Source organism: Nerophis ophidion, linkage group LG26 (genome assembly GCF_033978795.1).
Source record: "Nerophis ophidion isolate RoL-2023_Sa linkage group LG26, RoL_Noph_v1.0, whole genome shotgun sequence".
NCBI lineage: Eukaryota > Metazoa > Chordata > Actinopteri > Syngnathiformes > Syngnathidae > Nerophis > Nerophis ophidion.
This window is the reverse complement of record NC_084636.1, coordinates 16,649,704-16,662,531: the sequence shown is the minus strand read 5'-3', so window position 1 is coordinate 16,662,531 and position 12,828 is coordinate 16,649,704. Positions and strand designations below refer to the sequence as shown.

Sequence of the window (12,828 nt, the reverse complement as noted above, 5' to 3'; positions counted from 1 at the left end):
CTGTGCAATCTACCAATAAAAGTTTCAATCAGTTAATCAAAGATATTTAGGGAAAGTAAATAAAAAAATAAACTTTTGTCTTTATTTATGATCATAATTTCTGGTTATTTTAGGCCATTAGAGAAGGCCTTGCTGGCCCTGACGGCACACCACTGACTGTACCTACAGATTCTTTACCATGACAAAGTGAGAGAACCAGCAATCGCCATCAAAAACCCTTTATTTACAGTCTTTTAATCGTACAAAGTTTGTACAATACACCATTTACACATGAAGACATAATTCCAAACAAAAAAAGCGACAACAAGGAGACTGGTGTCATCATGCAAGGGTTACCGTTTTTATTGATTGCTTTGAAGCAGCAGTCAACGCAAACTCCAGATTTTCAAAACAGGTGACATACATACATGTGGTCAAGATGACACTTTTTGTTTGCCACTGTGCCAAGACATTTAAAATGAGCAATACAAATGAATTCCCTTTCAACAAAACAACTTGCAAACATGTGCATGAGATCTTCCACTCAATCAATCAATACACAAAATGCACAGCAAAAATTGCTTTTATGTATTTTTTTGCCAATGCCATTTATTTGTTGTCTTTTTACTTACACTGTCAAATTTGACCTCTTGCAAAAAAAAAAAGGGGTGCAGAATCAGAATTGTATCGATTACACTAAAAACTGAAATACTGTAAATATTACAGAAAATATATGTAAACCAAAATAAAAGATATCTGAGTTTAAGAAAAGAAGAAAATAAAATATATTACAGTAAAGTATAAAACATGATTAGAGTATAAGAAATTGATTCTTTGTTTTGACGATGGTGGCAAGGGTCTGCAGACTGGTTGCTAACTGCCGTTTTGTGTGGAGTAGTTTTAAACAGGTTCTTTAGTGATCTGGAGACGGTGTGCAGGCTTACACCAGCTAGTTACTATACCTAAAGCAATTAAGTTTTTACTGCTTGGATGATATCGATGTTAACTGTTTTGCAAAAACAGAGGGGAAATGTGTCAATCCAAGGGTGACAAGGGGAAGCGATAGCGATGATGAAAACCAAGTAGATGCCAGTTTGTGTACGCAGGTCAAAGCAATCAAGAAAAACTAATGCCACAATATGAAAACTGTTTTTCATCTTCATTTAAGGTGGCTTGAAGAATAAATGTTTTCAAATAATAAACATTTTGCATTGTATACAAAACGACTCCACCCACTTCAAGCATGCATGGAAGACCATTTGGAAATCCAAAAGTATATCATCAGAATCATATAAATTAAATGTGGTTCTTGCCTTGACATTGAATGACCATAAATTAATGTTAATGAGACATTGTGCAAATCTGTGTTGTGGTATTTATAATTAACCATGTCAATGCTTAAAAAATATTGCTAATCTCCTTATGCAACTTCTGATAAAAATACAAATCGTAATTTTTAATTTGTTTACTATTTATAAACATTAGGAAGTTAGTATATGTATTACCTTGAACCATTTTTGGCTTTTTTCTCTGTCGCTTGCGCTGTGAAAAGTGCACCGACACTTAATTTCCATCATTTGGAGAGCGATTGCACCAGACCTGGGCAAATTAAGCATTTCAATCTGGCCCGCCGGACATTCCCAAATATATTTTTTAGATCTTATAAGATGGAAACTGTAGCCGCCATTATGATGTGCAGGGATGTTTTCAAATGACCCTAAGTCTTGAACTATATACAAAGTATCTTAATAGTTGGAATCTGCGCTTTTGCGTGATATACTATTTCCAATGGTAATCTAAGTCGCAGCAGCTCAAACGAGGCACCAAGAAGTGTGGGTGGGGAGCGTTTCCACAGAGTGTCAGCCTGAAATGCGGGTGTTGGGGACAGACGCAGAAAGAGATTTTTACAACAAAGTTCTAAAGCTTGGTGATGTATCAGATATATCCGATTGTAGGTGAGTTTTTTTTTTACCCTTCACGTTCATATTTCGCTGTTTGTCACATTTCGCTTGATTGTAAAATATCCAGATGGAGGGGAGGTGACGTTCATATGTTGTCAATTTTCAGTGTTTTACCGTTCATAGTAACTATTGTAAATCCTACATTCTTTATTTTCATGTACATTTTGGGTGTCTCATTCAGTAAAAAAAAATACAATTCTATTCCGTTTTTGAAGGCGGGTCTGTCGTAAGGTTTGTAGCATTATTGAGAGGTTTTGTATTAGTGTTCCGAAAAATCAGATATACCGACCCCAAGACACATTTTTTTCTCTAAATTTGGCCCCCGGAGTCAAAATAATTGCCCATTCCTGGGTTACACCACCTGTGTGTAAGGTATTCCACAGTACCGGGACATGAGTGAAGCGAAGTTTTAACATGTGTCATTAGGAGCAATTTTTGCTCTAGAAGTCTTAATGGCGAGCTTCTATTAAGGCACCAATTATGCAGGATCTCTGGTTGAAAAGGGCTTTAGAGGACAATAAGATAGAGAGAAATGCTGTCTCGTACAAAAACGTTGCGGTGCTTGCGTCCAACGATCTACTAATGCCAAGATGATACTACACTATGATTTCTATATCAAGCAAACAGTAAATCTCCAAAAAGCCATAATTCATTCTCCTGCCTGACATTTTACGATTTCTGCAAAGTGAAAACGCTATTCCCACGGAGGCCTTTTCCCACTGAGATAAAAATGTTCTTTCCACACACAATAAATCTTGTTTTTGTTTGCTTGGACCGCTTAAACTAGCATAATTTCATCGCCGAAACGCTGCAAATGTTTTGCTTCCAAAGTTGCCTTTGAAGTCCGCAGCAGGCCCAGCTTCCCATGCGAGGCCTTGGAAGGGCTATTATTGTTACCTTGTCGTTCAAACGCCCTCTGATAAGTTATTCTCATGAATAAGCCGTCGCTGCTGTCAAAGCATTCTCCGCCGAAAGCCTTCCGGCTTCCATGTGCAAGCACTTGTGTAGCCCCTGGTGATGCACTGCGAAGACCCCCAATTACTTCACTTTTCCCCCAAACAGTGTTTCATCTACCACTAGGTCATCTTTTTTCTACTCTTGACGTTTCCTCCAGTTGCTATGCAGATGTTAATACCAAATGACCCGACGGACCTCGCTATTGTATGAGTAAATCCAACCTTTCCACGCACCTGGATTCAATTAGTGTCTCTTTTGCAGGTTGTATGAAACATCTGCTGCACTTTGTTTTCATCCACCCATCAAACCCGATTGTGCTTATGATCAGAGAGGCGAGAGGCGGGTTATAACACAAAGGTATGGTTGTTATTTGCAAGGTTCGCGCTATGACGCCATAGGTTGGATAGCCGTTTTATTCAAAATCAATAGGGTACTTGGTCTGGAATTGTGCAACAATCACTGAAAGTTAGTCAGTGGACATGTAGGACTCGTATGTAACTCGTAGATTTTGATTTTGACACCTCAGCTATATGGTTACTGATTAAAATAATAATGATTCTTAACTGGGGCAGCACGGTGGAACAGGGTTTAGTGCATGTGCCTCACAATACGAAGGTCCTTAATAGTCCTGAGTTCAATCTCAGGCTCGGGATCTTTCTGTGTGGAGTTTGCATGTTCTTCCCGTGACTGCTTGGGTTCCCTCTGGGTACTCTGGCTTCCTCCAAAGACCTGCACCTGGGGATAGGTTGATTGGCAACACTAAATTTGCCCAAGTGTGTGAATGTGAGTGTGAATGTCTGTCTATCTGTGTTGCCCCTGCGATGAGGTAGCGACTTGTCCAGGGTGTACACCGCCTTCCGCCCAAATGCAGCTGAGATAGGCTCCAGCACCCCCTGCGACCCCAAAAAGGACAAGGGGTAGAAAATGGATGGATGGATGATTCTTAACTGCATATACAATGATGGAACATACTGTGCTCTGTTCAAATTCATAATTTCATTTAAGCGCGGCATTACTATGAAACTTTATATTCGTTTTCTTTATTTGATGACCATGTTGTAGACGTTAATTCAAAATAAACAAGATTCTTGATATGAGAGGAGTATTTTCTGACAAAAAGGAAATCAGCAGTCAGGTGACAAGTATTGTATCAACTGCTAAGTATCGAGTTGATATCTAACTTATCCCTTTATACTACTTGAAATCATTGATATTCTTGATTTGATATACTGTATAAAGTGGAAGCTTTAAAGAACTGTGCAATGTTTTCAAAGACTATAACATGTATGCTCAATGCCTGGTGAAAATACCCCAAGAATTAGTGCACTCTGATGAAGCTTCGAGACTAGGCCTGGGCAATTATTTTGACTGGGGGGGCCAAATTTAGAGAAAAAAATGTGTCTGGGGGCCGGTGTATTTAGGAACACTAATACAAAACCTCACGATAATGTCTGATTGAATGCTGAAAACGTTATGACAGACCGCCTTAAACGGAATAGAATTTAAATTAGTTTTACTGAATGAGACACTCAGAATGTACATGAAAATAAAGAATGGGGGATTTACAATATTAACTACGAACGATAAAACACTGAATATTGACAAGCTATGAACGTCGATCGACATATTTTACAATCAAGCAAAATGCAACTAAATTGCATAGCCATTTTATTCAAAATCAATAGGGTCCTTGTTCTGGCATTGTGCAACAATCACTGAAAGTAAGTCAGTGGACATGTAGGACTCGCAGATAACTGCATATAGAATGATGCAACATACTGTGCCCTCTTTTTCATAACTGATCAATCTCTAATTTGTTCAAATTTATCATTTCATTTTAAGGGCGGCATTGCTAATAAACTTTAGAATTCTTTGCTTTATTTGATGACCACGTTGTAGATGTTGATTCAGGATCAACAAGATTCTTGATATGACAGAAGAGTGTTTTTCGACACGAAGGAGATCAGCAGACAGGTGATAATTATTGTATTGTGTATACATTTATGTTGGAATACTACTTGAAATCACTGGGAATCTTGATTTGATATATAAAGTGGATGTTTTAAATAACTGTGCAATGTTTTCATAGACAAACAAATAGGTGCCTTAATACTATGTATGCTCAATGCTTTGGTGAAAATACCCCAAGAATTAGTGTACTCTGACGAACCCTCTAGATCAGACCTGGGAAAATTAAGGCCCGGGGGCCACATGCGGCCCATTAAGCTTTTCTATCTTGTCCGCCGGACATTACCAAATAATTTTTTTTTAGTTTTTAAGATGGAAACTGTAGCTGCCATTATGATGTGCTGTAATGTTTTCAAATTACCGTAAGTCTTGAACTGTACAGACTATTTAAATGGTTGGAATCTGCGCTTTTGCATGATATACTAGTTATTATGGTGATCTAATGAGTTACTATGGTAATGTAATTAGTTAATATGGTAATTTAAGTCACAGCAGCTCAGACCAGGCACCAAGCAGTGTGGGTGGGGAGCGTTTCCACAGAGTGTTTCCAGGGCGGCCAGCCTGAAATGCGGGTGGTAAGGACAGACGTGGAAGGAGATTTTTAAAAGAAAGTTCTAAAGCTTAGTGATATATCAGATTGTAGGTGGGGGGGGGGGTTTCACGTTCATATTTCGCTGTGTTTGTTGCATTGTTTTGCGTTTTGCTTGATTGTAAAATATGTCAATTGAGAGGCAGTGTGACGTTTATATGTTGTTAATATTCAGTGTTTTATAGTTCAGAGTTAAAATTCTAAATCTCACATTCTTTATTGTCATGTACATTCTGGGTGTCTCATTCTGTAAAAAAAAAAAAAAAATTTTTTTAGCATTCGGACATATAAAGTGAGGTTTTGTATTAGTGTCCAAAAAATAGATATACTGGCCCCCAGACACATTTTTTTCCTCTACATTTGGACCCCAAAGTCAAAATAATTGCCCAGGCCTGCTCTAGATAGCCCTGTTGAAAGCAGCCAGTTTTGGGACGCTGTTCTACTTGTCCCTTTTAGTGCAGTTGTAGTCAGATGTAATGTAAACTAATAATGTAAACTGTATTACATGTGAGGCAGTAAAAATGATAAATGTTTGGTTTTCAACATCTTCCTTCCTTCCAAACCAAGCAATACAAGCAAGCAATTACCATATTTTTCATACCCTAAAGCGCACCACATTATAAGGCGCTCTGTCGATGAACCGGTCTATTCGGGTCTATTTTCATAAAAAAGGCGCACCGGATTATAAAAGGTCATATTTTGATTTTTTTTCCTACAATTAAAAAAACTCCTTGTTGTCAACATAACATGTAATGGTGGTTATTTGGACAAAATTATGCAGATCAATTTTTTAGAAAATGAAAGGATTTTAAGTGCGCCTTACAGTCTGAAAAATATGGTACACAATGTCAAATCAGAAGTCAATTTTCCATTAATGTCCCTTTTAGGTTTACACACATTTAAGATCTTTAAGTGTAAAGCAACATGAACACAAAGCAAAAACATACAAACAAACGCTCGGTGATGACTCAGAAGTCTCTGACTGCTTTGATTGAGAGAGTTGCTATTGAATCAAAATCTGAATTGGACGACATCCTTGGCATTCAGTTTAAGGATTGTTGTCCTCCTTACATTGGTTTTGGGTAGCTTTTGTAGCTTTGAGTTGACGGTGGGTTATGTAGTTGTTACTTTTACTGTTAAAAACAAATCACACATGTTAAATTTGCAAAATTGAGGTGAACTCCCCGAAAGGGGCTTGTTACTTTAATTAGTTTTTATCTTGAAAATGAGTGAGTTTGGCTGTTAGTGTTTCACCACGGTCAAGCTGCACTAATGGCTCCCAAAGGATGGCACGGTTTTGCTTCTAATTAACAGCTGAAATATGTTTACTCGTCCTGGGTTCCCCCGGAGGAGCATAGTCACCCTTGGCTTGTGTTTTTGGGGATTAGTTCAGCTTGGAAGAGGTTCTGCAAATTGTCAAATGTTCAGATGAACAAGTTAGATTTTGTGTTTTGATGTTAATTTAAGTTACACTTAATTTGTTTAAAAACAAATGTATTCAATGAGCTGATTGAAATAATTATTTTGGATGCATGGATGCAAGGTTACATGTACATGTTTTTTCAACAGCAGCTTTTTGTATTGTGGATTTTATTACCCGGCTCATAAACATTCTGGGAGAAAAATATGTCAGTTTGGAGCCTAATGAGCTCTAGGTGAAAAATGAAATATTGAATATCGTCTTTTATGCTGCAAGAGATGCTCGTCTGTTTTGGTGTGTGGATAAATCACAGACGGCCAAGTGTCATGTCACTATAACAAAGAAAACAGCTGAAAATGTGTTTCTAGATTCTCTCCGTTTGAACAGAAAGGGCTCAGTGTTTGCAACTTTTCCTTGCAGTGAAGGCCAATTTTTTTTTTACGTTTGGGCTCCACCGATAATAGTTTCCGGTCAATACGTCTTTCATTCATGAAATCTCACCAAAGTCTTAAATATATGCCAGCTTTTCATATAACTACAATATGTACTGTATGTATTTCAGGAGGAACAAAAAAATAAAAGCAGAATATTAAAAACCATTCAAGTATAAGATTATTGGTTATCTTCAGCCAGGATCGACACATGATTTCTCCACAGTAAATAAGAAGCAAGTGCCTTTCTATAAAAAAAATGTCATATTTCAGTTCCTGAACATGAGTCACCTTGAGTGAAGATCTGGAAATGACAGAGAAAAAAGGAGTCAGTCTGGTCTGATTCACAATTGGAATCCCATATCTTCCAAAAGTGAGTACAGCAAGCATTTTTAAGACAGTTTATAGTCTCAAATGACAATACTGTAGAAATTAAACTTACAACTTGGACAGTAGTAGCAGCACAGAAAAGGCCATGTATGTCTTAGTAGCTAGCAACACAAGTACAAAGACAAGTGTGCATTGCCTACAGTCAAGTGTTGCTGTTGTGGTAGCATCATGATCTGGGGCTGCATGATGCAGCTCACGTAAAACCTTAATTTCAGCATGAATGGTAACATTAGGAAGCTAAAATTGGGCCTCATGGAGGTTTTTTAAACATGATGACTTGGAGGAATGTGAGAAGTTTCAAGTAAAAAATACTATAAAATATATATATATATATAGTTTATACAGTTTTTACCACGTTTACATCTTCTCAAGGGACCATACGAGGAAAATGTTATATTATATATAAAAGGAGAGTGGTGCATTTTCTTACTGCATTGTATTACTGTGTAATACTTTTCTCAGATTTTCATTTCAACCTACCTCCTGACTCTCTTATTGGGGTTGTGTGCGAATAGTCGCCCTGCTCCTGCTTGTACTGCCAACCCTACGATTCTGGATCCTGACCCGTGGCTCAGAAGGATAGGCCACCACTCGAGTGGATGATCTCCGCACCTGCATGCCTTCCATCTCTCTCATGTCCCTCGCCATCTGTGACAGCGTCTGACCTGGATTGGTCTGCAGACGCTGAAAGAGGCTCTCTCTGTTGATTTTCCTCTCTGGGCAGCTGAAAGTCAAAGCCACCCCAGAGTCAGACTTCATCTCTCTGGAGAAACCATCGGAGGTGCCGTCAAAGCACCGGCCAATGGCGATTTCTTTTGCAACTCTGGGATTTTGGTCTGTGACGGTATATATGCCGTAATTGTGCCCCAATGGATCCACAGGGGCTAACATGCTGAAGGCATTGGAGTCGTTATTTTGCGCCACCGGAGGGTGTTTGATTAGGTACTCCTGCAGGAGGTTGTTGGTGGCGATCTTGCGACAGTTCCCCTGTGGAAGGATTGATATGAGGGATCTATCCACCTCAGCTTGATCAAACAACATTCCGCTGCATTTGAACTCCACGCAAGCTGCTGATGTATTGGCCTCTCGCATGTCGCGAGTGCTTCGTATATCTCGGATGCCATAAAGTTTGTTTTTGGTTTCTGGATGCGTTCCTCCTAAGTTCTTAGACCTGACCATCACTTCCTTTTGTCCCTGGACTTTAACCTTAATGAAGCAAGCTCTGAACTCTTGAGGGTTAGGCCACCAGGAGAGGTAGTCTCCTGTCCAGGTTGTCAGATCATTTTCCTCAAAAGGCACAACATTGTATTCATACTTGTCTTTTTCCACCCTAAAGAATCTAAAATGGTTTGAATCAACTGGAGCATTTTCACAGGCTATTAAATTCTGATATGGATATATGGGTCCATTGGTCTCATCAAGGTTGTTTTGGTTGGGCTTTGCTAGATTAATTCTGAAAGCTGTTTTCTTCAGAGCTGGATCTTCGTGGTCTGAGCGCTGGTAGTCGATCTTATCCAGGTATGGCTGAGATACTCCAATGATATTCGGATTCATCTTTGGTGAGGAGGGGGCTGCTTCCAGTTCCTCGCCACCCATCATGGCTGTTACATAAGCGGTGTAGGCATCAGGCCTCTGGGCATCACAGAAAGCAGGTAAACAGGCCCCATTATGGCCAGTAATGACACTGTCGAAGCGGCCCCATGCCCTGGGGTTGGAGGAATAACCAGGTTTGGGTTCCAGATTTATCAAGCTGACCACAACGCCTTCCAGTTGTTCAACGGGAAGAAACTTGTCACTCATGTAGGCACGGACTTTGACATAGCAACGTCTGCTTTCAGGCACGTCCAAGTTAAACAGTCTACGCTCTCTGATCTCCATGTTGCCTATGAGGAAGGTGCGCTCCTCTCGTTTGCTCCGGCCGTGCCCACCTTGGGTTGTGGTGCTGGAGAAGTCACCCTCTTCCTCCCAGACTCCAGTGTCAGGATTTAAAGACCACAGTTTCATTTTGGGGATGTGCTCTTGCATTTTGACGTGCTGTGTGTCAAGAAGGACTTGAACCGCTCCGGCGCCAAGCACCTCCTTGTTGCTCTCGTCACGGAAGTCAACAGAGAACATGCCGTAGGTCCTCAAAGGGAGCATATCACCTTCATTGTCCACAAAGTTGAGATCACCAGGTGTAGCAGAAGCCGTGGTGATATTTCTTGGGTCAATGAAAGTGACACTGGCTTTTACAGTACCCTCATAAATGTCTCCATTTTCTTTGTGGAAGGAATTGGCTGGAATAACCAACTGTCCAATAGGGTCTTCCCCTTTTATCTCTCCCAGGTTAATAGAATTAGTCTCTCCCGCATTAATGTCAATTGGAGCCTGCTTCCTCATGACCTTGACGTCATGGTAGATGGATCCACCCTTCTTGTCCAAGATAAAGACCTTGGGAGTGTCTATAAACTTCTCAGTGGGGTCCACAAAATTCACCACCAGTCTCTGTGTGTCAGGAGGAACTTGCAAGGTGAAACCTCCCTGGTATCCAGTAGTGCCCACCCTCTCTTTGCCAATGTAGATGTAGCCAAATCTTAGTGGCTCACCATTTTCAGCTGTGACCACTCTGCCACGCACTAGCACTGTTGGCTGTACACACTTCTGACATTTACATTGGGATACAGCCTTGATTGGGAGGTTGTAGCTCCCACAGTCGATGGTCCGAGTTTCCATCGTTTGGGCACTGCAGCAAAAGCCTTCTCCATCTCTGCAGCGCATATCATAGTCTAGCAAGCCAGCACATTTGTTATGAGGGCAGCGGCCTGCATTGTAAAACTTGGAGTTAGTCCCAGGTTGAACGCAGTCCAGTGGGAGTCTGATCAGATGCGCCTCGGGGGTAGAGTTGCAGGCTGGAGTTCCTTTTGCTGTGAATTTGCAATAAAACCACAAAGTGAGTTTTGTTGATATGGTACATAAAAAAGATAAATGGCCCACTTGACACATATTAAACATTAAAGACTACTTGTTCTCAAGCACACTGAGGAAAGTCAGTGCACAAAAACTGCATTTGACTCTTTTTAGCAAGCCGGGTCAAATACAACACTGGTTCTTCGCTTATTGAATACAGTGGAACCTTCAAACCTTCCAAGTTGTCCTCATTTAAAAATATATATATATAGTAGATAATGTTAATTCATCCATTATTTCCAGATTTTAAGTGTTTTTATTATTTAGCAAATGTTTAATTTTAATTGTAACATTCCTAACATGCATACAACAGTAAACAGAAGTTGGAGAATAGGACACAAAAAAGAGTCAATTCATTGACAACTTAATGCAGAGGAAAGTAATTGATACTCAACATTATTGCAAAGCATAAACCTGGTCTTTTTATCATGGCTTCCGTGCTAGTCAGTAGCTAGCTTTGTAAAATGAATGTAATTGGCATTTATTTAGTGAATTGTTCAGCCAAAAGGAGCTTTCCTATGTCTCCGTTTAGTTAAATTTCCTGTTCGATGGTTATGTGAATTTTGTGAATTATATTTATATAGCGCTTTTCTCTAGTGACTCAAAGTTATCATCATAACCCTTCTCTAAAATTGGTAGCCATTTGTGGTAGCAGTAGAAAAAACATGGATGTTTTTTTTATAAAAATACATGCCAAAAGTTTGGACACACCTTCTCATTCGATGCGTTTTCTTTATTTTCGTGACTATTTACATTGAAGATTGTCACTGAAGGCATCAAAACTATAAATGAACACGTGTGGAGTTATGTACTTAACAAAAAATGGTGAGATAACTGAAACCATGTTCTATATTCTAGTTTCCACAAAATAGCCACCCTTTGCTCTGATTACTGATTTGCACACTCTTGGCATTCTCTTGATGAGCTTCAAGAGGTAGTCACCTGAAATGGTTTTCACTTCACAGGTGTGCCTTATCAGGGTTGATTAGTGGCATTGCTTTCTTTATCAATGGGGGTTGGGAGCATCAGTTGTGTTTAGAATGAGGTGTGTCCACACTTTTGGCCTGTACTGTATGTTATGGCATATTTTCAACATGTGTTTAGTTAAACTCCGAAATGTGCCACTTTTGGAAGTTTCCCTGCACAGAATATATGCCTGTGTCAGATGAACTTTGCATGTAATAACTAAATTAAGTTATGTACCCACACTACAAGAATGTTTATGCATGCATATACAGTCGTGGTCAAAAGTTTACATACACTTGTAAAGGACATAATGTCATGGCTGTCTTGAGTTTCCAAATTATTTCTACAACTCTTATTTTTTTGCGATAGAGTGATTGGAGTATATACTTGTTGGTCACAAAAAACATTCATGAAGTTTGTTTTTCTTATGATTTTATTATGGGTCTACTGAAAATGTGACCAAATCTGCTCTGTCAAAAGTATACATACAGCAATCTTAATATTTGGTTTCATGTCCCTTGGCACTTTTGCTAGCCATCCACAAGCTTCTGGTTGAATTTTTGACCACTCTGCTTGACAAAGTTGGTGCAGTCTAGCTAAATGTGTTGGTTTTTCTGTCATGGACTTGTTTCTTCAGCATGGTCCACATGTTTAAGACATGACTTTTGGAAGGCCATTCTAAAACCTTAATTTTAGCCTGATTTAGCCATTCCTTTACCACTATTGATGTGTGTTTGTCCATGTGATGTCAGATGAAACAAAAATTGAGGCGTTTGACTACAATACCCAGCAATATGTTTGGAGGAGAAAAAGTGAGGCCTTCAATCCCAGGAACACCATTCGTACCGTCAAGCATGGTGGTAGTATTATGCTCTGGGCCTGTTTTGCTGCCAATGGGACTGGTGCTTTACAGAAAGTAATTGGGACAATGAAAAAGGAGGATTACCTCCAAATTCTTCAGGATAATCTAAAATCATCAGCCCGGAGGTTGGGTCTAGGGCGCAGTTGGGTGTTCCAACAGGACAATCACCCCAAACACACATCAAAAGTGGTATAGGAATGGTTAAATCAGGCTCGAGTTAAGGTTTTAGAATGGCCTTCCCAAAGTCCTGACTTAAACGTGGGGACAATGCTGAAGAAACAAATCCATGTCAGAAACCCAACAAATTTAGCAGAAGTGTACCACTTTTTTCAAGAGGAGTGGTCCAAAATTCAACCAGG

At 39.6% G+C, this 12,828-nt stretch overlaps 1 protein-coding gene across 2 annotated transcripts in view; it reads right to left on the bottom strand.

Annotated features, from left to right (window-relative positions):
• Positions 1 to 202: 202 nt before the first annotated feature.
• Positions 203 to 12,828, bottom strand: part of cilp2 (cartilage intermediate layer protein 2) — a 55,939-nt gene continuing 43,313 nt past the window's right edge. For both annotated transcript variants that reach the window (XM_061888650.1, XM_061888651.1), the window contains 2 exons: positions 8,176 to 10,598; positions 203 to 7,609 (listed from right to left, as the gene is read on the bottom strand). In XM_061888650.1, the coding sequence (XP_061744634.1) occupies positions 8,188 to 10,598 (2,411 nt within the window). In that variant the 3' untranslated portion in view covers positions 203 to 7,609; positions 8,176 to 8,187. The remainder of the gene's footprint in view (positions 7,610 to 8,175; positions 10,599 to 12,828) is intronic.